The sequence below is a fragment of the Hetaerina americana genome, unplaced genomic scaffold (genome assembly GCF_022747635.1).
Source record: "Hetaerina americana unplaced genomic scaffold, ioHetAmer1.1.p SCAF_6, whole genome shotgun sequence".
Lineage (NCBI taxonomy): Eukaryota > Metazoa > Arthropoda > Insecta > Odonata > Calopterygidae > Hetaerina > Hetaerina americana.
In genome coordinates this window covers 43,990,938-44,017,908 of record NW_027287205.1, presented here as the reverse complement: position 1 = coordinate 44,017,908, position 26,971 = coordinate 43,990,938, and the positions used below count along the sequence as shown (strand labels likewise).

At 34.5% G+C, this 26,971-nt stretch overlaps 1 protein-coding gene across 4 annotated transcripts in view; it reads left to right on the top strand.

Annotated features, from left to right (window-relative positions):
• LOC139695053 (serologically defined colon cancer antigen 8 homolog) overlaps positions 1–26,971 on the top strand; it is a 49,789-nt gene that overhangs the window by 16,776 nt on the left and 6,042 nt on the right. The window contains exons 8-12 of one of the 4 annotated variants that reach the window (XM_071593660.1): positions 1,859–2,021; positions 3,238–3,476; positions 9,980–10,100; positions 16,209–16,326; positions 22,450–22,532. In XM_071593660.1, the coding sequence (XP_071449761.1) occupies positions 1,859–2,021; positions 3,238–3,476; positions 9,980–10,100; positions 16,209–16,326; positions 22,450–22,532 (724 nt within the window). Of the gene's footprint in view, positions 1–1,858; positions 2,022–3,237; positions 3,477–9,979; positions 10,101–16,208; positions 16,327–18,938; positions 19,618–22,449; positions 22,533–26,971 lie in introns of those variants that run through there. The other 3 variants (XM_071593658.1, XM_071593657.1, XM_071593659.1) reach the window with 3 other exon arrangements.

The window sequence follows — 26,971 nt, the reverse complement described above, 5'->3', positions numbered from 1 at the left end:
TGTTTGCCAAGAAGATAAAATTCTTGCTTTGGTTACTCCCAATTTTTAACATTGCCTCTGATGATTATATGTGGTATATCTATCAGCCCACAGAGGCATTTTTTAAGGATCTTGGGTGAATCTAATTTATCAATAAAAGGTATAATATAAGAAAAATGTATCTGTTGATCAATGTCAAAAGCCTTAATATGACGTTTCTCCCTTCCAATTTTGAGTCTGATACTAATTATTTATCTACTGGTTGGTACCTATAGATTAAGTGCCAAAATCACACAACTGACTTGCTTATGCAGTCTTCGTGAAATATTGTCCGATAACAAAGGCCTTAGATTTATGGTCTTATGAACCTGTTTTGAAGTTTGTTGAACTAATAGATGTTTTGATTCACGATTTTAAAAAATACCTCAGTTTCACACCGTCACATAAACATTTAATACTAATGTTTAATTCACACAATTATGGATTATAAAAATAATGGCTATCAATGTAAATTTTAGAGAAAATTAATAGCATTTTTCAAAAATTTTTGTTTACATTTTTTTTGACTGCTTCAATACACTTAGAAGGATAAACAATTGCTACTCTTGCTTACATTTACATGTCCTTGTAATTCCTTTTCTTTCAAAGCTCCTCTTGTAATTTGAATTCAGCAATTGGATTTTCTCATTGTGACAGCCATTTGGATTCTGCTATCATGTTTTCATTCCATATAGTTTCATTACATACTGATAGAAAATGAACCAATGAATTCAGCAACTAAGCTCTTTGAATTATTTAGAAGATTTTATGCCCTTCCTTTGCAGTTGAGATTTTTATAACTACTTGGAAGAACTTTTTATAACTTACTGAAAACATCCAGGGCCCCTCTTTACCAGTTTTCATATTTTTTTCAAATTCATTTTCCTTTATGAGTTTCTAAATGTCTGAAAGAACAATAATGTTTACCTTCAGTGCCTTTGTGAATTCTGGATACATTGTTCAGAGGTACTTGACACAATACAACAAGTGATTCAAACACTTCTGCTGTCAGATTAATATACCTGGTAGAGCCTTTTCATAATTAACCAACCAAGAACAGGGATGCCTTGATCACTTATATGTAAATGCCATTGAACCAGTAAATTTTAGAAATATAGACCTTAATTCACAGTAGCCATGGTGAAGGTTATACCACAGGTTCAGAATTCTGTTTACTGGCTTACAGCGTTTGTTCTGAGTGTGTGCAAATGCAGGTTTTGTGAAAAGAGAAAAAATAGATGGAATAGTAAAGAGTAAAGTGGTGAAAAATTTATATTCAGTCATTTTTCAAGTTAGTACATTGTGTTAAGGAAACATTGAAGGCACATGGAAAACTTTTGGGGAGGCTAAGGAAATAATTTTTCTGGAGTTATTGTTTCTTCCCTCCTCACAATAAATAAACTAGATTTTTCTTCTTCATCCTCTTCATAACTTAGGTTTACCTTCAGGTATATATATTTCATATATCTGAACAGGATGTTGAAATGTGTTGTATGTAAATTGTAATAAAAGTACAGAGGTTGTACAAACATAAGTTATTTGTAATGAATTCCCACAAATTAGAACCTGCCACAGTATCTAAGATTCTCTCTTCACGTTGTGCCGGCCACCATCTTAAATTTGAAATTCTATCATGAGCACCGTGTGAAGCTAAGCATGTAATACTGAATACATTTGCATCAAGGTTACAGTAATTTCTAACCTGTACATGATACTAATAGTGTGAAAAAGACAATATTAGCAGTAAATGGGGATCTATTCAAAATTTGTCTGGGGTCTATGAAAAAATAAACTGGCATAAAGAGTAAATCTTATAAATAAATTATCTTTTAATTTCCAGATTGAGCAACTGAACAGTGAGCTAATGAATGCAAGAGAGGAGACAGCAAGGGTCACGCTGGAATTGGAGAGGCAAAGGAGATCGGAGACCGATGCAAGAAGGGAGCTATCACTTCGTGCTTCCTCTGGTGATGAGTTGCAGAGGGAACTTCAAGCTAAAATTGGTGAGTCAGCATCAGTGAGGATGGAGTCTTGTAGGCAGAAACTGTTGAAGCTTTCTTCTTTTTCTGTCATTAAAATCCCTCTCTCTAGCTTCTGTCAATTTGTATTGGTGGTGCTCATGATGGCATGTATTTTATCAAGAGAGGTTTCCTTGTAAGAATTCTTCCAATCTTCACCTGATGCACCATCTGGTTTTTACTGCCAATGCTCTAAAATAATTCCACATTAATCAGTTCTTCACTTTCCCTTTGGTCCTGCTTAATATCCCTGGTGAAGTGCAAATACAGATTTGGAGCGCTTGTCTTTTGCTATCATCCCTCAAGCTATAAATGACCTCCAAACCTATTTAGAAATGTAAATGCTGAGGTGTGTACCTTGAAAATGTAGGTGCATATTGCTGGAGAGTTGTTAACACCCACACTTGTTCTAATGAGCCCCTTAAGTCTCTTCAGGAATTAATGTTATTGGTAATGCAAAAAATTTCAGAGTTTCAACATGTCATAATCATCTCAAAACTAATTTTATATATATACTTATGGGTTCACGAAGTTAGATGCAACAGGGCCTTGTTAAATTAGGAGAGTATCTGAAGGAAGCATACCCTGAGCCCTCAAAGTGTATAAGTTCAGTACAAGTAGTGTTAATGGAGGAGATAAAGTTTTTTATTTCACATAACCTATAAGTTCCCATATTTTCATGGGAAACTTCCCTGTTGTGATTCACGAAAAAATTATGCAATGGTTCTGATGAAAGTGTTTTGTTTAAGTCAAATTAAAAAAATAAGAAAGTTATTACATTATGTTTCAGTATTGACTGTGGTATAAGAAGGAAAATTTAATTTTTTTTAATTCTTGAGGCAATCATTATTGAAAAAATTGACCTAGGCGGTACCTCTATTTAATCTGAATGGGTATGATTACAGAAGGTTTACCATATATTTTTTATTGGCAGAAATAGAAGTACTGAGTAAAATTTTGCAAAGTATATTTGAACACAACATATGTTTTAGTATTTCAACATCATCTATCCTACAGTGTTGAAACATTATAACATGTGTCATTTTAAAAAATAAATGGTGAAATTTTACTCAAAATTTGATTTCGGTCGACATACGATAAAGATGGTAGTTTCACAAATTTAAGGCTTCCAAATTCAAATTTATAGTATGTTTTTATAAAGAAGTAGAACTCAATTCCTCTTGTTCAATTTTGTTGACAGCTCACCTGCAGGCAGAGCTATCGTCCGCTGCATCAGCTCGTGGAGTTGTCGAGCAAGAAGCCTCGGGTGCTAGATTTGCAGCCGAGAGAAGCGAGAGAGAGGCCAGGGCAGAAGCATCCAGGCTTGGGGCTGAAGTTGGTGCCTTGCGACAGCGGTTAGAGCGAACAGATACTGACCTACTTCGGAGTAGAGAGGAGTGCTTGCGGCTGTCAGAGCAGATTTCATCCCTGCAGAGAGAGGTTATCTTTTCAGCTATTAGCAATTTCTAACCCAGGCTAGGTTTCCAGCTTTAATGGTGTCCTCCTATACATATATACATATATATATATATATATATATATATATATATACTTGTAAGGTATATATATATATATATATATATACCTTACAAGCATATACCACACAAGCCTATTTACAATGCACAGCTTTTTTCCCTGAAATTCTCATTGAAAAAGAGATAATGCGTCTGATACAAGCACAGGCTTCTCAGTTCTCTTATTCCTACTCCGAATTTAATCATGAATATGAGTCATTCTTCTGATTCCTCAGTTGCCACCATCTGGCCAAGGAGTACAGAATGAGATTGCGAGGCTTTAATAATAATTATAGCATTCATTAGTCGTTAAGTATATTAAGTTCAATGGACCTCATCAAAGCAATTAAGACAATACAAACAACACAAGTATGCAATTGGTATATCAATAGCCTAGACCAGTTATAGAGTGTGAGAAATATTCATCTACTTAAGAGCTTTAGATGCTGATGAATGCATTGCTGATTGGAGCTTGGTATAGCTAGCTTTTCTTGAAGTTACTGTTAGATAATTAAGTATTAATTCCCATATTTGAACTCAATTGTGTAGATTTTGTTAACCTACATCGATTTACTGTTGGAGGATTATTTTTCTTGTGCTTAGATCATGAATTGCACATCTTGTAGGGAATGCATAGAGGCTATTTTTTACTCCCAAGAAAATTTTGTAAATATACATACACTATATTTACAAAATTTATTATATTATAATTTCTATAATTTATTTTATTTACAACACACCTGTACTATAAACTATAAAAATTGATGCTGGATGAAAAGTGATCTGCAGTGCGCCAAAAGTGATGTGTGGGTTATTATTCCATTAACCTTTTTCTGCAGGGTGAAAACTAATTTTATACTCAGGCCCTTCTCCCTGGTTTCCAGGCCATAACCGAGGTGACTATTGAAAAAAGCAAAATAATGGGTTTAAAATCCCTTGATTTCTAAGGATATAGAGAGCCTCAGATGATTTCCTGATGACCATGCTAACATGGGAACTTCGGGTCAGTTTTGAGTAAAATAGAATGTGATTAGTTTGGCAGGTTTGATTTCATTTGATGGGAATTTTTGACTGCTAGTAATTTGTTGAGTTTTGGCTAAGTTAAGTGAACATTTATTGATCTCTAAAATATTCATTGGCCAGAATTAGACAATTATCTGCAAAACTGGCCACAGTATTAGGGCTTTCAATCATTATCAAAAATAAGTCATTTCAAAACTAAGCCTTGTGGGGCACCATATTGGATGGGGAGGGTATAAGACTGCAACCCTTGTGTATGACTTGCTGTTAATGCTCAGAAAGATATGACTGGTAAGATTTCATTCAGTTACTGTAATGCTATAGAACTGAAGAGTGTTTGGGAGTATGGGATGAAAGACAGTCAAAAGCCTTAGTAAGGTCACATAGAGTTATATTTCTCTTCAACTGAGTTCAAATAGTGTTGATGGCAGATTTAAGAGCATTAGTCTTAGTTTTACCTCTGCAGAAGCCTTAATGTAAGGAACTGAATGCATATTTCATTGTCTTCCAGGTAGTTGTCAATTGGAAATTTGATTATTGATTAAAACTTATTCCAAGAAATTGGAAACACAGAAATAGGGCGGTAGCTCCAAGGGTCATCTATAGCTCCTTTCTTATGAATGAAAAGAACTCTTGAGTGTTCAAGAGCCAAAGGGAAGGCACCTAATTGATAGTAATAATTATAATAAAAAATTTTATTTTCCCAAAGATCGTATTACAAAAGTACTAGGTAAATGGTGCACGTGTATGATAAAAGGCACTTTAAAGTAAAATGCGTACAGGTTCAATTGAGATACAAAATATGGTACTAACAATACATTAAATGTAGCACAAGCACTCATACATTAAACATAAAACACATATAAATTTCCATTAAAATCATGGAAGATTAACATAAACTAGGCTAAGAGCATTGCTATAAACTATAAACTAAAAGATCAGGAATATTGTAAAGATATTCGACAACCAAGGAGACCATGTTACATTATAGTTATCTTTTCAATTAATGTTTCAATGCAGTAGTTCTCCTAGTATTCCATATACTTTTGGGTAATTTTTTATATAATCTGATGTCCATTTCCTTGGCCATTAATTTTAATGCTTTAGTTCTAATATTGCCATAATGTATTTGCGCCTTCCTTTTGGTGTAATGATGATGATAGTCAGAGTTTAGGGAATAGTTGCCGATTTTCTTTTTTATGTATAGAATTAAAAACATAAAATAAATGCATGGAAGTGGTTGCAAATATATAATTCCTGGAATATAGGCCTCGATGGTGCATTATGAGGCTTCCAAGTGATTATTCTGATGCTTTCTTTTGCATTTTAAAGATGGTTAGAGAAATGGCAGCGGAGCCCAAAAACATTATACTATAGGTTATATTTATAGCAAGAAACTAGTGAAAATAATAGAAATTGGTTTGGCAGTACATGCATTCATTTAAGCTCTTAATACGGTTGTTTGAGACATCATAAATGTCCTTGCTATTGGAATTCTTAAAAGTTTTAATCATTTTGAAGAAATTGTATGGAGTTACCCATCCAATTGAAATTATTTTTACTATCAGTATGATTTCTTAACAAGATTTGAGCCATATATTGATTAGAAGAGTTAGTGAAGATTTATGATCTCCACAGAGTTAATGAAGAATTTGTTTAATTCATCTGGTGTCAAAGTTAGTGCAAGATCACTTGTGGGCATGCCTTCCTTTCCTGTAATAACTATATGGACTGACCCAAGTTTGTTTCCAGGATAGGTCATGCACTGATTGTAAGCTTATTTTTTTAGCTTGTTTCATTCGTGAATTTTATTCTTTCCTTAATTTTGTCTTTAGCTTTGTCTTATATTTATTGCCATTAACTTTGCAAGACATGTGCAGAAATGAGCTCCTGTCTAAGTTTTAGTAAATTAGGAGTAAGCCATTTGTTCCTATGCTTGATTGTATTGGATTGCATATGCTTCTGGGCAAACAAGACTCAAAGACGCTCATAAATTCAGTAGCAAATGATCAAAATGTCTTTCTCATTGTGCTGTATTTGAAGTGATAGCCAGAAAACACTAAACTGATGTTCCTTAAGATGTAGAATTCCTTCTGAAAATAGTGGTCTGGTTAGTATTCTTTTGTAATTATTTTTTGTGACTCTGTTGCGTGGTGAAATGTGAATGTTACATTATAAAGTTGAATGGTCAAAGAACATAGGATCAATAGTTTTTGCGGTGAATGCTCCAGCACCATTAGAAAGCTAACTGGACTTGTTGGAAACTATGGGTATGTCAGCATCCAGATAGTACATGAAATGATATTGACATTTTTCTCTGGATTCAAAAATAACTCTAGGGCTTTCTCAGATGTGTCAAAGAAAACCTGATAATCCCCATTAGGTGAACGTTAAACTGATGCAAGAACTATGTGATATTTCTTTGAATAAATTGCTACAATTTCAGCATGAATCTAACTACTGTAACTGACTGTGTCAATTACCGAGAAAGATAAGTTTCTTTTATGGTAAATCCCCCACACCCATTCCTATTAGCATCCCTGCAAAGGATACTACTCACGTGGGAACCAGTAATGGCATAGTGATCGATTTCAGTGTTCATTAAAACATAGTATATCTTAGTGGCTTTCAAGGAAAAAGCTCTCAAATAAAAATATTTTGTTATGCAAATATTGCACGTAGTGACTGTAGATACCTATAGACTGTATTCAACAGATTCAGGTGAGATGTAGTTGAAGTTTGCCAAAATGAGAACAAAATTTGCACTTTTCAACTGTTTTAAACCTAAAGACTGACTTTCTTCTAGTCAGAATTTTTGTCCTTTGATTGACCTGGATTGCATTGGAGTGACCATCTTAACTGGGTGTGGAAGATAATTGATGTGGGCTGTGGATGACCTACTGTTTTCAGTTATCTTATTATTATTGAGAAAATATGAATTTTTGTCTTGTTGAGGCATAATTAAACAATGATTCAAAACATTTTTAGGCTCTGATTCACCTTGTGACACTTCTCTATATCATGATTTGCAGTATAACACATGATTAGGGCTTGTGTTGGGTATGAAAACGCTAAGAAGAGCAAATGCATTTTCAGTCACATAAGAGCATGGTGGAGAAATGCTGTATTTATTGCTATGCCTTAAGGTAGCCTTGTCATGAGCAGTTTCCCGCATTTGAGGTTCACCTGTGTTCTTTGTTGGGTATAACTTCCCAAAGCACACCACCAGGTTAGCACTTACTGTCACTTAATACATCTTTTAGTGAAAGGGGTGCACCTACAGTGAAGGATTTTTGAGATTCCACTACAGAGGAAATCTTCACATTTAAGGCTGCCATCTTCAAATTTATTGACTAAAATTTCATTGAATTCTGCTGATGTGATGAGGGAGTAACATGACAAACATATAATAGGAATATTCAGGGAACAACAAAGGCATTGTCAGGATTTTGTCCCTTATATTATTGGACGATGACTTTGCCATTGGGTTGATTCCAGATTGTTCTTGTAGCTGTGAGCAGCCACTGACTGATTTTCATCAGTTTAAGCGAATATGTAAAATCTTAAACTCTTTACAATCCTTGGCATTTGCTGAGATAGCTTCCACGGCAGCTACATTGGCACCATCCATATCTTCAGTAAGGCTGTGGAATGGGGAAGCAGTCAATGGATTTGAGGATTAGTTGACTACCCTCAATTTGGCGTGGGAGTGGATTGAGGACTGATCTCATAGGGATTCATTTTTGGAATTATTTCCATAAATCTGTGTCAAAGTATAAAGAATCAAATCTAGTGTTGATTCAACTTTATCAAGGTGTCATGAAATGGATGTTTGAATCACTTTAACATCAGCAGCAGTCAGCTGTCCATCTTAATCAAGACGGCTCTCTGGCGGGTGTCTGCACTTTTCACAGAACCAGAATGAGGAAACATTCCCTCAAATCATTATAAATTCAATTTTGGATTCATTGTTGCAATTGGTGTGAAAGTATAAACTACTGTATCCAGTATCTTTTATTTTTGAGGCTCACACATTATTTCATTCACTTTTTTTAAAAATATATCTGATTGGATACAAAACTTTTTAAATTTCATGAAAGTTTTAATATTCTTTCATTGTATCTTGAAATGTTTAGTCATGCTAGAAGATTAGTCTAAATGACCTCATTTGGAAAATATTCTCCTATCATCAAAAGAGTGTTGTGATTTTGGTCATTCTATCAATAATTTCCACAAAACTTTTCGTATGGGCAATGATTGTATGTACCTTGTATTATTAGTCATGTGTAACTATGCCCTTCATTTCTTCCACGTCATTTCTATTATTTACATGCAAGCATTGCTAGTTTTGCCTACAATGTTTGTACCTGATGATGCCTCAGGAGGTGAAGATAGTTGTGTAATAAATGCAGTGTGGAAGATATAAGTGTTTAGTTTAATAGTGTCTTGTAGTCTTCCACAAAGTTACACCAGAGTCCATAAACTAATATTACTTGAGCATATTATTTCATAACTTGAAGTGTACATAATATAGCAGTAGACATTGGAAAAACAAGAAATAATGCCACTTTCTGAGTCTAGCCATAGGTATATCTGTCAGTTGATTGAGCTTTTATTCATCACATCATTAGAGAATTTATGTGGCCAAAATTTAGGCAGAATTTATATAATTAGTTGAGTATATTACCTTCAAATGTCGAGTCAGCGGTTTTACTTAGCTGATTTACTAGTCAATTGTATTGGAATATTAGATGAACTTATATAATCCACATGTTTAATTATTTACTACATATTATGGTATCTTAATGTAACTGTTATCATACTTATGAGCATTATTTTATGTCTTTCATTTGTAAGAAGATTGAGAACTATGCCGGAAATAATTCAAATTATACTCACCTGTATTCTCTACGTCAATATCATGGCTGTCATAATGTTTGGGTACACTGGGTAGTTAATCAGGGCCCTCGCAGGCATGGGGGTCCTGTTGCTTGATATTTGCTGATTTATCTTTGCTGCACAGTGTGTTTTTAATTGTTAAAACAATTATTTTGCTGCAAGTATCAACACAATGATTACAGATATATTTAAATTGATCAACTATTTACAGGTACATTGTTTGTTGTGTTGGTAGGTGCACCAGTGATCGCCATTGCCCAGGGACATTCAATGCTTTTAAAATGGCCCTGGTTATGATGTTATATGCTTTTCCAGAATATATTAGAACTTATGTGATTTGTTTCAGAAATATAATTATAGAAAGATAACCATGCTCTGGAGTTATTGGTATCTGCTTTGGAGGGTTGCTCATTAATTTAAGAAATTCCCCCAACCATGGGAGCTCTCTCCATGGATTTACAGTGGGATGGTATATTGGTGTATGTACATTGTCAACATTTTAAATTTCAGTTGAGTTTGGCAAAGATGAGCAGGAGTGGCCATGATAAAGGCTATTCAGAAGACAGTAGTGCCGCTGAGAAGCGTGAAAAGGAAGTGACTGCAATGATTCATGAAATGGAGAATAAGCATGGTGAGTTAGTGGTGGATATGTTAGTTGATTTTTAATCATGAATTAATGCAAATAATTTCATTGTGCCAAGTTTCATATTCATTGTTGAAATGCACATTTCCTGTATGAAAGTAGTATGCAATTGATATCACTTGTGAATTTGAAATCCTTCTGTCAAGTGTGGTGGCAATATGACCTTTTCTATTATCACATTTTCTTATGTAGATTGTAGGCTTAAACTGTTTTTGCCCTGACCAGCAGTAAATCACCATTTTCCTGCACTAATAAATAGTTCTTTGATTGGGCACGCCTTGTAATGCATGTGACTGTATATCTTTGTTGTGATCTTTAGTGTTTAGAAATACTAATTAAATCTTTTGAAGGTTGCCAGTTTTGCAATGCATACATGTTGTTTACCGATATTATGTCAAGTTGAATTTACCAAACACTGTGGGTAGCCTTTAAATCAGAATATGAGCATATGTTTGAGTGAAAGTGCTAATGCTAAAGAGATGCACAAATACATGTTGCACCAAGCTTCGCAATTGAAAATTCAATTTTATCATGCCCCTGTCCTGTAGGCCTCCAAAATGGATTTCCTTAATTCTTTTTAAATTTAATTCTTCTTAAAGCTTTTATGCAGAGAATGGAAACCGAAGACATTTAAATTAAAAATTTTCAATCTTCAGTGTATGGTAATGAATTGAAATCACCTGTGGAAGATTCATTTGAATACCATTTATGGATGGACCATCATATAATAATTTTAAAGAATGGTAATGTAAAGAGTAAGCTTCACTCATTAGATTGAAATTATTAAAATAGTTCTTGCTTATGTTGCTTAAATGGGCTTGGCCTTATTTTCCTTTTAGTTTTATTGCCATGAAAGGAATAACTATAGTACGGAAAAAATTAATTTGAAATCTTAATTTAGTTTTGTGCATTGGTAAAAAGTATTACTCATTTTTGAGCAATGAAAATTCATTCCATAGAGATATATATGTCAATAGTGGAAGAATAATTAAATGGTTACTTAAATATTTCACTTCTAAGGATAACCAGTCCTTTACTATAATGCACGCATTTCAATATAAACTTATTTCCAAAGTCTTTAAGTCAATTTACAGTCATTAATAATTGTCTGTTACACATCCATTTGTTAAAACAGTTGCCATATGATCTAAGTCCAGTTTTTTGTAGTGTCAACAATGTTCTATATAACTTTTAACTTGACTATGCCATTAAGAAATATAGGAAAACCCAGTGCTTGCATTAAATGAATTTTTTTTCCTACAATTTAAAACATTTTTATCTTGCCCCATAAAATTTCCTAGTGTTACAATACATGTGGAACCCCATATTTACACGATTGCATTTTCAGTGTTTTGAGCTGTACTGTATTTAAAAAAAATACAAATTCTATAATATTTTCTAATTTACCTCAGCATTTATGAATGAAATCTTTTTTGACCTTTGTGTCATACATATAAAGATGAAGGAGAGTAATCAAGTGAAAGTTTTTAGGGAAGAATACAATATGGTAGCATTACTAAGTGCCATTAGTGACAAAAATGTGAACTGCATAAACTCGTAATCTCAGTCAGCCAGAAAAAGATTTATGCTATGAAATGAATGCATGTATGACTTGGCGTTAGCTATTTAATTCATGCATTGTATAAATATCTGAAAGGGGGACTGTTCATATTGCGTATGAGTTGAAATTATTTCCAAGATCTATAAGTCAATTTACAGTCATTAATAATTTTCTGTTACACATCCATTTGTTAAAACAGTTGCCATATGATCTAAGTCCAGTTGAAATTATGAGGAATGAAAATGACTTTGACCCAAATATGATGAACTGTGAAAAACGGTATTATTATTGAAATTTGTTGCCTTGATGCAACAGATAAAAGTAATGGGCTCCTGAATAGTAAAAATAAGTGCACTGATTCAAAAATAATTTATATTCTTAAAAAAATGTTGAAGTTGGGCAACTGTTTGCACTAGTCAAATAGTGAGCTAGCTCAGATTCTCATGTGTTAAATTTTCCTCAATTACTCAGGAATGTGAGTATGATCCTGATTGACGATGGAAATACAATGCAAAGAACAACATTTTCAGCAGTCAAAATCTTCCTTCTCTTGCTATTTGCATTTTCCCACATTTTACACTTTTCTAAGGTCCCTAGGAAATTGCAAAGGAGGGATTTTATTGTATATACAGGGTGTTTTCATTGCTATTTTCATCCTTTGATTTGAAAAATCATTTACATAATTAATGAAATAATTTGGTGACAATGTATTTACAATTGAATTTCACTGCATATACTTCTTTGGTACTTTGTGGGTAAATGATTTTTGCCGGTTTGGTTTTGACTTAATGTTTGACTTACTTACTTACTTTGTGAAGGGCCCCTTTGTTTTGCTTTGGCAACATCATTGTGTTTTATGCAATTTGAATGAATCATCAGCCCCAAAAATCATGCTTAGTATTTTAAAAATATCTACACATTCAAATGCTTATAATCAAGTCTCTTATGCCTTTTTATCAAGAATCTATGATATAAATAGGAATCTAAGTTTGCTGTTTTGGGATATGTCATACACTAGATTTGAAATAGGTTGTCGGTTTGAGTGTTAAAGCATGTCTTCCAGTCTTTATCCAAATTTACGTTTACATGGCTTTATAGCTCGCTGCAATGCATTTTGGAATTCCCTCCAAACATTCTTTTTAGTCCACATGCAACTGAATGGCTTTTAACTTGATAAACTTTCTCATCCTGTCTTTATCCACCGTTGTTGCTCTTCATTGATCGATTGACAAAGCACTCAATAAATCAGATTTGTATGTGTTGTGATTTATAGGTACTCTTTTGTATGCATCTTAGTGCAGGCAGAAGATTTTTTTTTTAACTGTGTGTGTGTGTGTATATACGTATATATAAGTTTATCTATATATATTAAATTGAGGATGTGGCAGTCCAGTGGGTAGAGTATTGGACTGCTGACTGGAGGGCCTGGGTTCAATTCCCAGGGATGCCTCTGGGCACCCTCAGCTTCATTCAAGCTGTGTTGTTTTTTGGGCCCCGGAACTTCCTGTGAAACCATAGGTGGCACAGGGGAAGAGACTGGCCCCCCTACCCTAATATGTGTATGCCATGCCATTGGGCTTAGTACTAGGTGAGCTCTACCCTCAACTGTCAAACTGACCCTTTGGTCAATTACTGTGGTCATTTTATTTATGAAATCATACAGAATACTTACTTTCAGGATGATTGAAGGTTTGCAACATTTCCACATAATGTAATTTCTTTGTAAATATCTTTTTTTTGTTTAGGTGATTCATACCATATAATGTTGTACCTTTGAAGTTTCTTTTCCCTGACTAAAAGGCATATTGAGAGGACATCATTTCAAATGCACATGCATTGTTGATTTTTGTTTGGAAAAGACTTTGGGAATAAAATGGAATTAGGATTATTTTCAATTAATTTGATTCAAAGTAATGAGAACAATGCTTCAGTTTAGACAGTATACTTTAATTAAAGCTCTTGCATTTTTGCCATTGTCAACCAGTCCTATTTGGTTCTGGAAAATGAAATCTGATCTGCATAATCTCATTTAAATGAATTTGTTCACGCAAATCTTGTTTTCTCATTTTTTTCAGATAATTAAGCATTGGGGAATATTATTGGTTTTATTGAGCAAAAGAGATAATGGTTTTGCTTGCTGATTAAATCATTGGGTGAACATTATATCTCATAGCTGCTGCTGTCATCAGTGAAATGTTGTGCAATGGTGCTATTTTTTTTAAGTAAAGCCTGTCCTTGGTCTTTATTTTGTGGTTTTACATTTTTGAAAGGCTGTTGTATGGTTTGCTCATTTGTTTAGGATCATATCCACTTTAATACTCTTGTGAACAAATGATGTTCACATCAGGTTAGGTTGGGAATGACTTAAGAGACTATAGCCTACATTCCATTTATTGTGGTTTAATCATTTTGATTTTTCTTAACTAGATTAGGATTCAGATTTGGAGCTTGAAAAGTTTTCAGGTTCATTAGCTGCATGTTTATTTTTGTAAGTACCTATTTATCTTTTAGTTGATGAACCCCTTTATGTGAATAGTAGCTGGTAGAAATCTCATCTTCCATTAGCTGAGCACACACATTCCTCATAGATGATGAACGTAATGATTTTTCATTGTCTTAGCATGGCTTGTCTTTAATTTGCATGTTCTAATTTATTTTTGTATTTGCCACTAGGTTGATTTTGATAATTTTCATTTTATGTTAATGCCATGCCATAACTCTGGCATTGGACAAACACATCAGTGCTACAGCTACACAAAAGGGTTAGGAGACAACGCCAAAATTATACCTGGCTAAGAAAAAAATAGGAAACAACATCCAGTATAATATAATTGTACCACAGCAATTGGATACTAAGAGACATGCATCAATGCTTCATTTCTCTTTGTGACCTCCATCTATGATTTTTCCCTCAGATATTCAGTAAATATCATATGTATCATGACAGACTGCCACATTCTTATTCAATTAATTATAAATATTAGTCATCATTCAATTGGCTCCTGAGATATTGACGTATCAGATGTACTTATTATGTAATGTTCAAGGTTCAGGATTGTTATGGATGTATCATATTATTCCAGAAACTCTTGGAAAGTCAGGGAATCGCTGAAACTTTTGCCTTGGAATTTTGAGATCCAGGGATGGTCGAAAAGTGATCAAAACTAATTTTGAGCATTATCAGTGTGATTGAAGGTCCTAGTTTTGTTTATTGGTAGCTTAAAACTGAAACACCCTATCTTGTCATGAATGTTACCAACTATTTCCATATGATAGGTGTGGCACCAATTTCCTAATGGGATTGGGAATACATCATTCCCAAAATACCGATTTGAAAAAAAAAATTGATTTGAAATTCTTTAGTCTTTGACAAATTTAAATGTAGTTCCTACGATATTAAATGAAAAAAATCTTCTAACCACCTTGTAGGAATTAACCATGGACGATGTTGTCATTGATTTTTAAAAATCCCAACTCACCTGTTTCCAGTAATTTCCTGTAATAAGTTTCCACCTTTCAGTTAATTTGCTATACTTTCACATTTTTGAAAGTCAACCCTTTTAATTGTAAACTATTGCTTTAGTTTGTAGTTTACTGAAATGCTAATAAGGGTAATATAATAATCTGATTAAAATTAATTAAAGTAAATCATTTTAATTTAATAGAATTGTATAAAAACTTACTTATGTTGCTCACAGAATTAGTCTGGTGGGTAATACCTCCATCTGCTGACTCAAAGTCATGGGTTTAAGTCCTGCCTTGAGCATGGGTGCTGTGTCAGTTGTGGTTTTTCGACTCTTGATCCATCTGTGAAAATAGTGGCTTATTGGGATACTAGGGAACCAGAATCATTGAAAATATATTTTTTTAAATCAATATAAGTGAATTGCTCCAATGCATCATGAATTATTAATTATGAAATTATGGAATTCATGTATGACCAGCAGACATTATGCTTTTGAAATGAATCACATTGTATTCATTTCAAAAGCATAATTTCATTCATTGAAGAATACTTCACTACATTTAATACCTAACCTCTTATTAAAGTAATTTGTTTTCTACGAAATATTTCAGCATTTATGTCAATATTTTTATGATGCACAAGTATTTAATGAATCATTGAATGTTTTTGATTATTTTGGGCCTACATGAATAAAATACATGTATGCAGATGTCATTGTCAACCCTAGATGTCACATGTCCAAATCCTGAACGGTTAGCATCATTATTCCTAAGCAACCTATTGGAGGGGTGACTATGAATCACATGTTGGGTAAATAAAATGGAAGTGTTGCATGGCCATTTTTTAAAAAAACCTTAAATTATACCAAATAATCAGACAAATCTACCTAAATGTGTAGTCTGGCTGGGTGTGAAGGTTGGTGTTGATCTTTTATCCCTTTCGGCATAGCTGTGGCCTGAGAGAGAAAATATCAGGGCTCACTTATTCATCATCATCAATCGTGTCAGATGGCCTTTTACCATTTGAGCCTAGAGCAAAACGCTGAGGATGTATATCAATCCTGTTTCAGTACAGACTGTCAGTGAACTTGAAGGCATGATTCAGTCACAGAACCAAGTGGTGGCTAAACTGAAAGATGAGTGTCATTTGCTTACCCAGAAGCTGGAAGATGCGTCTGCCCGACACAAGTAAGGTTTTCTGTTGATTATACAATTATTAATATTCGATGATGATACAATAGTGATCCTCAGTCAAACATTACATTTTAGAAAAGAATTATAAAAACACAGAGTCAACATTGGAAAGAGAAGGGTTTGGCCTGAAATAATTTTGGTGATGCCTTTGCACTCTTTCATTTTTGTTAATATGAAAACCAGTGAATGAAAAATTATGTCATGAAGTTGCTAATAATGGATGGCACTCTTTTTAAGTTAAAAAGCATTTTCATTTGTTTTATTTATATGAAAGGGATTTTATGTTCACACAGTTACTTAAAGTTATATGCTTCTTTGCAGACTTTGCTATTTTCACTGTTGGCTTTGTCTTGATTTTTTTGGTTTATGTTATGGATATTTATTAAGTTGAGGCACAGCTAATGAACTGCTTTCACAGTAATTTTATTGCAAGAGCAGCTAGATGTGAATACCCCAAGGTTAATTTTCAATTTATGAGACACATCTAGAACATGATTGTTCAAAGATCTTTTTAGCTTACTGACTGTAACTGTAATTCCATGAAGGAAATGATTTTTTCTGCCACCAAATGTTACTCTTCACAACTGAAGAGTTGGTAATGTCACTGAATATTTAGAATAACTCTGAAATGTTTTACTGCACAAATGAAAACTCAATATTTACACCTTTTTTTCCTTAAATTCAATGGTGACACATTTATACTTGACAGTCGTACTTTTATTAAAGTTGTGAAATTTTAAAATTCATGGAATTAGTAACATTATATCCCATTGCTAATTTATAACATTGATAGCAAATGTAATTTTTTGCCATCAAAAAGTCTTTATTGTTGAGATTAGCTTTTGCTAAATTTATTCTATTCAATAGTTCTTTGTAATTTTCAGTGTTTACATGTTCATCTAAGACAATTTATTATTTTAACAATAGAGTTAACCATAGAATGGTGTTCATTGAATTTTTGTTGCATATATGTGTGGTTGGTAGGTATGTCCTGATGGAAATACATGTTCTCAAACTAAGCATTATTTTGCTCCACAAAGGTTTCATGCAAATCACTGATTTCCTGGTATTTTTAAAATAAAGAATGGATATTTAAACTATCTCTAAAACTCGTTTTGTTAAGTAATAGTTAATGTATTTTATTCTTATTATTCATATGCATGTTTTTCAAAATTTCTTAAACTGATTACCATATTGCTTTAATGCACCCTGTTCTTTAGTTAGTGCTTCATAAATTGGACTCAAATGTGATATATATGCAATATTAAATTTAGCACTATTTATTTATTAGCATGTAAAATTGACCAAAATCAATAAAATATTGAAGCGATGTGTTTACAATTTAAATTTTCTCAAGAGTTTTGCTGAAATCATATTGAATTTCGATGGACCTTCTTATTTTAATTTGTGCATTAATACAGTATGTTAATAGCGTGAAAACTTTTCCACTGAAATTGCATCATATGATATGCTTCTTGAGCCCTGATGAATGTATTAATGTGGGATATGGTCCAAAAAAGAATTTGTTAAAAATATTAATGTTATTTTCTGAAAATTTGTTTCATTATCCTATGATTATTGGCTGATTTTTGAAGGGGGAATAGAATACATGTGTATTAGTATTCCCAATTTTGTCTCGAAATTTGATTGTGATATTTATTTATGTGTCACTTTTTCTCTATGATTTTGTAAATTGGATAATGAGAAAGTGATAATTCAGGTTGATTTTTATTGTTGTTTATTATAGTTGGCTGTATTCTGGCCTGTACCAGTAAGCTGTAGTTTATGACAGTTTTTACCCTCAATTGCTCATATTCAAAGCATTGGTTTCTCTCAGTATAATATCTTTTGGTGAAAGTATTTCAAATGTATTAATGTAAAATTGATGAAATTCATGGGGGTGGTTTGGAACCTCCTGTCTCTGATGAATGTGTCTAGATGATGCCTTTGTCATTTATGTTAACACATTTGCTCCGGGCAGTGCATGCTCTTGACACATGCACTGTTTCTCAGAAAAGAGGCATGTAGCATCAGTAGATGTATATATAGTGCACTAAGAGGGTAATATTGTCAGAATTCATTGTGGCTGTTTCATTGTTTGGAACAAAAAGATTCCTTTGATAAACATAAAGCTAAATACATATGGAGATAATAATAACATTATAGTTAAGCATGGCTACAGAATTAAAATTTGGAAATAAGAAGCTCTTGCCTTATCTCAGATTAATTCATGCAATGTTTCCACTGCCTCTTAAGTATTGTCATATCCTTGGTGATCTCTCCTTCTACATACCCCTGGTATATTGATTATGGAACTAGCTGCAAAGATAAGTTTTCACACTATGATCATCTGGTTCATCCTGTCTTCTGGTGACCAGTATTGTTGCCACTGAATGCATGTGCACCTTGATGCAGTGGTTCTTTCGACATGTGACATGCACATTTATCTTCTTAGCCTTATGAGGTGTAGGGGAACAAAAAGGCATCGTCTGGTCACACATCACTGCCATTGCATTGCAATGGATTCTTGTTGGGCATGCCCAGTGGTCAGGCGGTTGGTTAATTACTGGCACTGACCTTGCTCTGGCCCCGATGTTTCCCACCAGGGATCCGCAAGGGAGTGGTTGGATCGAAGGGGCAACAGGGCAGCCCCTCCTCCCTCCCCTTCAGCAGCCTAAAAAAGTCAAAGTAAATGTAACTGTCAAAGTTTCACGAAAAGGAGTTACTAAACCGAAAAGGTTAGTGACTTTCAACTTGGCATCAATAGTTTTTCTCGCAGTCGAGATGCCCTTTAAATATGAATTCATACTGTGGACTTTGCACCCGAGTTTAAAACTTAGACTGTAGCCATCTTTTGGAGACTTTGGGTTGGCATGATCAATGGACAATCAGTAATGAGCTTCCAGCAAGACCTCACATGTCACCTGTTCACTTGTTATAATAATCTCCCTGTGGCCAAAAGATTACTTTATCATTATTGTAGTCCAATTTGATATCAAATGGCTTCCAGTGACATATCAGATGTAAATCTACTTAGAATCAAGTAGAAACAAGAGGATTGAAGCTGTCTATGGTGTTTATTTCCTAGTCGGCATGGAAGCTAACTGCTAATTGATTTGGAGACCTTGCCTCTCAAAAATCTTCTTACGGTGGTCAAAGAATAGATGCCTCTCGCAATAGTATGCTCTCCAGTCATTTTGTTAGGAAGTTTTTCTTTGGAGCATAAGCTGTAGAAACAACTGCTTTAGCTTAGTTTTTGTGCATGGTGAATGATATTTTTCTGATTCCAAGCTTCATGTAATTCTTGAAAAATCTCCAACATCTCCAATGGTGTTTAAATTGCTATGTAATGGAATTTTTTAAGTAGAAATAAATTAAAGTTTTACTCATGCCTCTTTAATTACGTTTTGTGCGATCATATTTTTCCTGTTGCCCTATATCCATTTGAATGATTCAAGAAAAGTATTGTGCAGCCGCAGCCCTGGGTACGTATGAACACCTCGCCCAATTTATTTTTGGTGTGTGTTTCCCTAGTCAAGGCCACTACTGTCAAAATTTTTCATTTTTAATGGAGTGAACATTTTCCATTGTACATTTTTCTGAGAAATATCCTTATTTTTTGAGTTCAGAAGGGTTTTATACCGTTGAAGAAATATGAATGCCATGCTGTACACTGCATATTGAGTGTTTTATGTTAAATGATCCAGAATAGAAAAAAAATGAGAATTTTGATTTTTTCCTTTTTGATAAAGCCGATTTTGACCATTGAAATTTTGTGTCATATTTGACGTTTTTGCCCTCCTTTGTTCGATTTTTTTCTGGAAATCCACTTCTAGGGGTGAAAGGGCCAATCTGAGGAGTGACAATAACCTTTTGGCCGAGAAACTCAAAAGTATTTGGCGCGTTTCGGAGTCATTGCAAGCACAGTGCTTGGAGCACACCACGCTGTACAATCAAATGTCGCAGAGGTTGGAGGAGATGGAGTTACATGAGAGACAGAGTTCTGATCAGGTCAGGGAAGTGCCGTTGTTGCAACTGATGGGACAGGGGCATGATGTTTCTTTTTTTTTTTGAGTGTCTACTATGTTTTTAATATTTTTTCAGCCATACATGTATATGTGCCCTTGGGGAAATTGATGTGCATTGACCAGTGTGACAGCCAAAATTTCCTAGTGCTTGTATTTATTTAGAGCAAGGGTTGGCATCTAGAAAATTTTTTTTACCCATGGTTGGATTTTGAATCAACTAACGAGTATTGCATCACCAATTTTCTGAGCTTTATGATTGCACAAAAAAAGACTCTTGGACTAAGTAAATCGCACTATTAATTTTGGTGGATGATTTTTGACTAGTTACCCAAATGGCTTTCCAATTACCGTGTACTTAAATGTATAAATGATTCTTATTCCTTGTTCATTGGCATATATATTTAGTTCTACAAAATTGGACTGAATTACACAGCTGTGCTAGTTTACAAATTTTAGAGTTGATAAAAATAACTCTATAATTCATTTTCACCAATGCACGTGGTCCAGCAATTCATGAACTCACACTCTTGTGCTGTGGACAGCATTATACAAGCAGCTCAGTAGGATTTCATAACATTGGCATTCCAGTGTCTCACAGCTCAGTTTGCATTGGCATGACACATTGATGCTGAGCGGTGTACAATCTTGTGAATGCCTGTTGTTGTACAAATGTCCGGGCTGGAATTAGAGTTACAAACAAGCATCACACCTCTTGTGAAACTGGGCAAGAGTTGGATTGAAATGGGATATGCTAATGTATGGCAAGAATGCCATGGAGAAAACCGTGGATTAAACAGTTTGCTCAGGTGAAGGGAGGAGGTGACAAATGAAGGGAGGGTAGGGTGGCCATCAACAAGCTGAACAGAGAAAAAATTGCCAAAATATATTAAATCGGTTTCGAAAATTGGTGGATGACCATGAGTTACAGGGCAGACCAAGAGCAACTGTGGACAAAACTTTGACTGAAGACCTTGGTATGCAAACTGAACCGTATGCTCATATAAACTTTATTTTACAACCTTATTTCAACATTACAATACCATCGGGTGTTAATTATGACATTGTAATGTTAAACCAGTTTATGTATATGTCTATACCAGTGGGAATAATTAGCGAAAAGTTATTTCTACCCAAAAATTTCTATTTTTACTTAAGGGAATTACCGTTGCATAGGTTGGCTTGTTGGACAAGTTTTGCCCTGAGTCCTGGAGGCATCTTCAGGTCAAAGTGATCTTTGTTGCAATTTTTGCCGCTATGTATAGGAGAGACTGGCTGGCCTGTAGCACTCCTACATATAGTGACCAAGAAGATCACTGAAGATGCCTGCTGGACTGGGGGCGAAACAGTTTTCTAACAAGCCAACCTACATGGCTGTAATTCCAGCATCGAACATCCATCAAGTAGACATTGCAGAAGCCTTGAGATTTATTTAAAGTGCAATTCACTTTACTTTTATTTAACTGGGATAATTAAAGCTTTATAAACTATCCTGCATGAGCTTTCTGAGATCCAGAATTATTTTGGGAAAGTAACCTTAGCTTTTCTTACTATCAAGTAGTATTATGTTCAAAAATTACTTCAAACTGTAAATTTAATTGAAAGTTTTAGAACAAATAACTAGGTACTATAGAATTTCATGATTGGATTTTGCTGACTTGCATTCATTTCTTTTGAAAAAATTTATTCATCACTATTTACTAAACATTTTGCCCGTGAAAACTAATGCGGGGATATTCTGATATGAACATTTAATAATACAATAACCTCTAGTATCATATAATTTTCAATTCATCGATAAAATGGAACCTCTGGTAACACTCCTCATTCTTCATAATATTCAGTGATACAGTTCAAAGTTATGCATGGTCATTTGTAAGTAGGGAAAGACTAAATGTTGCCTTTGAACAAGGTCTCAATGTACAAAGTTTAAATGCGTTTTATTCTAACTGCCCTTGGTTTAACATGGATCCAAATTGGTGAAGCTAAATGGCTAATTGGTCAGTTAAGTGACTGGTCAAAGTTTCATATAATTATGTGGGAATACTGCTGTCTGCTGGTGTGCATAACATCTTAACCCTTTCTCTTGCAGGAAAGAAATGGTTGGGCTACAAAGTAAAGTAGATGACTTAAATGACAAACTGGAAGCCTCGTTAGAGGCACAAGAAAGAAAAGGTAACACATAGTGAAAGATAATTTGGATAAAATGGCATGACCATGGTGGATTATTTAAAGGCATAAATCGGAAGATTAAAGAAAGGCAGTCTCTGCCCATTTGAGACCATCATAATTTGAAATTTACTTTCATGGAAGGTTTTCTTGAAGCATTTTCACTGAAGTTCAAATCAATGGAATGGATATTGCAAGTGAATTTTCCATTCAGGGTGTCTGAATTACTTATCTCAAATATTAGAATTATCTTATGCCCAAAAACAACCTTACAGTGTCAAATGATTGTGTGGTCACAAAAATTTTGTTTTTGAAAATGAAATAATTTTTAGAGCCAGAATTAGGGAGCAGGCAGGTGACATACAGATTGCCAAAAACGTGCCCTCTTTTTTGAACACAAATTTGTCTCATGGTTATTATCAATTTTTCCTTGTTAATTATTGCTCCATATCATAGAGCTTCTGTATAGTGGGCAGAGTTGGGCAAAATGAACTTCCTGATGTGATGGGTTAATTGTAAAAAAAACAAACTATGACAATTTAAAAAAAGGTTTTTATTTCTAAAAACTGCATCCAATGCCAGTTTTTTTTTCATTAGGTTTCGAAAATTATTTCATACAGGTGATGACCATGGTGAGCAATGCACTTGTTGAGTCACTGAAAAAAGTTTTCGAAAACTCTTCTCAGCATATCTTGCATTATTCCATCGATGACATCTATAATTGCCTACTAAAGAGCTATAAGTCCTTGGTTGAACTTGGTAAACCTCAGCTTTGAGATATCCTCAAAGAAAAAAATCACATGGGCTCAAATCCAGGGAGCAAGGGGGCCATGAAATTGTTCTTGCAGGATTTGGCAGGAACCTCAGATGGTATGAGTCAAGGCACCATCATGTTGAAACCAAAAGGCTTGTGTGTCATATTCCTCACCATACTCTTCCATTGTGGGGAATAAAAAGTTCTACAGTATCTCACAATAGTGCTCAGAACTCAGAGGAGCAGTTGAACCTCGAGATTCAAAAAAGTAAGGACCAATAATGCCCATAGAGGACACAGCATACCAAACTGTCACTTTGGGGCTATGAAGAGGTCTGGCGTGAAGTTGAGGGTTGTCAGTCGTTCTCATTGAAATAATGTTATGTATGTCTCAATAATAACGCCTTTAGTAATAAGGTATTATGAGAAAGGAGTGTATTGTAAATATCTATCAAATCTCATTATTTGTTAAGTAGCAGCTATAATTTAGTTTCATAAAATATGAAATTGTTAGATGGCTGTCATTACTCACTTTTTCAAATTAGTACCAAGCAAATCCAAAAGCTGATAAAAATATTCATAACGTCCTAATTTTGCAAAAGCCATTTCCAAATACCATATATTAATAGACAGTTGGGGTAGAACAACATTAAATTGTAGACTGAAAATTTTAGTTCAGTTATGGCAGGTCTTTTCTTGCAAGTCATTTTAAAGCTATTTAGATAATTTTGAAATGCTCTAGTTAAGTTCAAGAATCCAAAGTAATTAATGTTTATTACCCCTATAATGTATCAATGACAAAATTGCTTTCAAGAAAATAGGAAAATACATTACATAAATGTTATTATAAAAGTAATTTACTATAGTTGGCATTGGCAATTTAAAGAGAAAAATATTCCATGGCATACTTTCCTCAAAATGTAATCCACCATTTAAGGTAGATTTTGGATGGGCATAACTTCCAATCAAATATCTCCTAATAAAACACAATATAGCATCCTACTATACAAGTCCCTCTTCATCTCTGTGTACTTCCTTCATCCCGTCCACCATCCCTTTCCTTGTTTTCCTAACATTCTCCCCTCTATTAAAGTCTTCAACATCCCACTGCTGATCAATATGGGCTTCATACATTTTTCCTGCCTCCTTATGATTTATACCAACATTCCCCTTTCCTCGCTCACCATACATGGCATTTCCTCATTTGTTTTCCTTTTGGCCCATTTCACCTTCTCTATCTGTCTCCACACTGACTTTTCAAAAGCCTCCAATCTATATATATATATATATATATATATATATATATATATATATATATATATATATATATATATAATCCTGCTTCAGTGACCATGTTTCCACTCCGGATATAACTACACTCCATATCAAATTTCTGACTAGCTAGCCTTTTCTTAACATCTTCTCTCAACTTCCCTGTCATCAACTCCCTCCCCTTTGTGAAAGCCTCTTTCCCTAGTGCAATTTTTCTCCTTACGTCCCTACTACTTTGACCATTTTGGTCCAAAAAAATTCCAAGATACGTAAACTGTTCCACCTGCTTGAGTTTTTGCCCTCCTATTTTAATGTTTAGGTTAGCCTTTTTCTTTCTGGAAAATCGGATAACTTTTTTATTTATATTAATTCTCATCCCATATCTATCGCACTGAATTTCCAATTCACTGAGCAATGTTTGCAACCCCTTGGCTGACTGACAAACTAGAGCTTGGTCATAAGCAAACCAAACTGATTATAAAAATTCCCCGCTGACTTTCGTACTCTAGTTTTTCCCATGCCTCTTTAATCATTTCCTCCACAAATACTTTGGACAGTACTGATGATAATGAGCAATCCTGCCTTACATCTCTTCCTATTACTGTACATCAGGACACTCCGTTCCCCACTCACACCTGAGCAATCTGAGGCATGTACAGGTTGTGGATTAGCCTCCTGTCCCTCCAATCTATTCCTATTTTCTACAGTATACCCCTTATTTTTTCCCAATTCACTCTATCGAACTCCTTTTTGAAATCTACAAAAAGGCAGATATGTTCTAATTGTATTCTATATTCCTCTCGTTTTAATGTGATTTCATTATAGCAATGGAATTGCGCGTGCCTCTTCCTTTCCCTAATCCAAACTGATCATCCCCTAAGTAATCATTTGCTCTACTCTCTATCCTTTTATTGATGAACATGAGAGCCATTTTAGCTGCGTGGGATATCAAACTTATTGTCCTGTATTCCTCACATGATGTAGCCTTTACCTTTTTCGGAATAGGAACTAAAACTCATCTCACAAAGTCTTCCGGCCAGATTCCACCCTCATAGATACTACGAATCAGCCCATATAGCCTCTTCCTCCCATATTTTCCTATACATTTCAGTAGTTCCGCAGGAATGTTATCCACCCCCATGGCGTTATTTAGTTTCATCTCCCTTAATGCCCTTTCTATCTGATCGTCAAGTATGCCTGGACTGAAGCTATCTTACTCTACATCACATTCTCTTCCTATGTCTAAGCTTGCTGGCCTAAGGTCTTTACCATACAGTCCTTTATGCTCATACCATCTCTCTTGGATCTTCTCTCAACTATTATCTCATCCAACTTATCTCTAAATCTTCCTGTTAGTGTTTTGACCTTCTCGTATAGTGCACCAATTTCACCCTTCCTCGATAGTACTCAGCTCTTAACTGTCATCCATGATTTTCTCTACAGCCTGCTGATACTCCTTCCTCATTAGTCCAGTTAATGCTTCTTCATTCCATTTGCTAACCTGCCGCCCCTACCTTATCCTTATGATTTAATCTCTCCTAAAATTAAGTGTCCTGGCAGTATTGTTGGGGTTGAGTGAAATTTATAGGTTTATCTTCCAATTTTAGGCATCACATGAATAATGATACTCCATCATCAGCTGATGGATGACATTAGCATTTGAAAGCCATGAAACTTTCTATTAAGTATAAATAAGACCAACTTGGTGTCTCACATTTTTCTTAGCAGTCCTTATTAAAATATAGCTGTTTTGCCTTTCGTAAAGAGTAGGCTAATGCCGACGCCGGGTTTCTCTCCACCCTTCATCCTTTTCTGTCCATCCCCTATGGCGCAAATGACCTTAGCTGTCGGTCGCCTCCCCTAAAAACTACTACTTAAATAGATCTCATTTGTCTTGCTCTATAGCTATTCTTGTATGCAGATTGTATGGTGTACAATAAAGATCATAAAGTAATTTCATTGATGGTCATTGTACATGATGTTGGACCTGTGAATTGTATTTTGATGTGTGCAGGATGTAGTTGCCCTTTGCTTGGGTGCACGTTTGGCCTAGATAGCCACCATAAGGAAGTGTGGCAAAGGGTATTAGAACATCAACCATGAAAGTATTGTAGAAGAAATGTGTATAGGGAAGATTAGTGTTCGTTTGTTAGGATTTCACTGTTATACTTATATGGTAATGAATTGGACAAGATAAAATAAATCCATGAATCATCCTGTCCCACAATGTTTCTCCTTTCTTTTGTTACTGTTGTTACTCTTCCATTTCATTTCTCTTTGGTTTACTGTTGAATGCCTCCTCTGTTTCATTAATTTCCCTTTTCTGCCATGGCCTCTCGATAAGCTGTTCAGCCTTATGTTGGTATCAAAATGGGGATGGGGTTTAATTTCATGGTCTGAATTTTAAAATCATAAACTT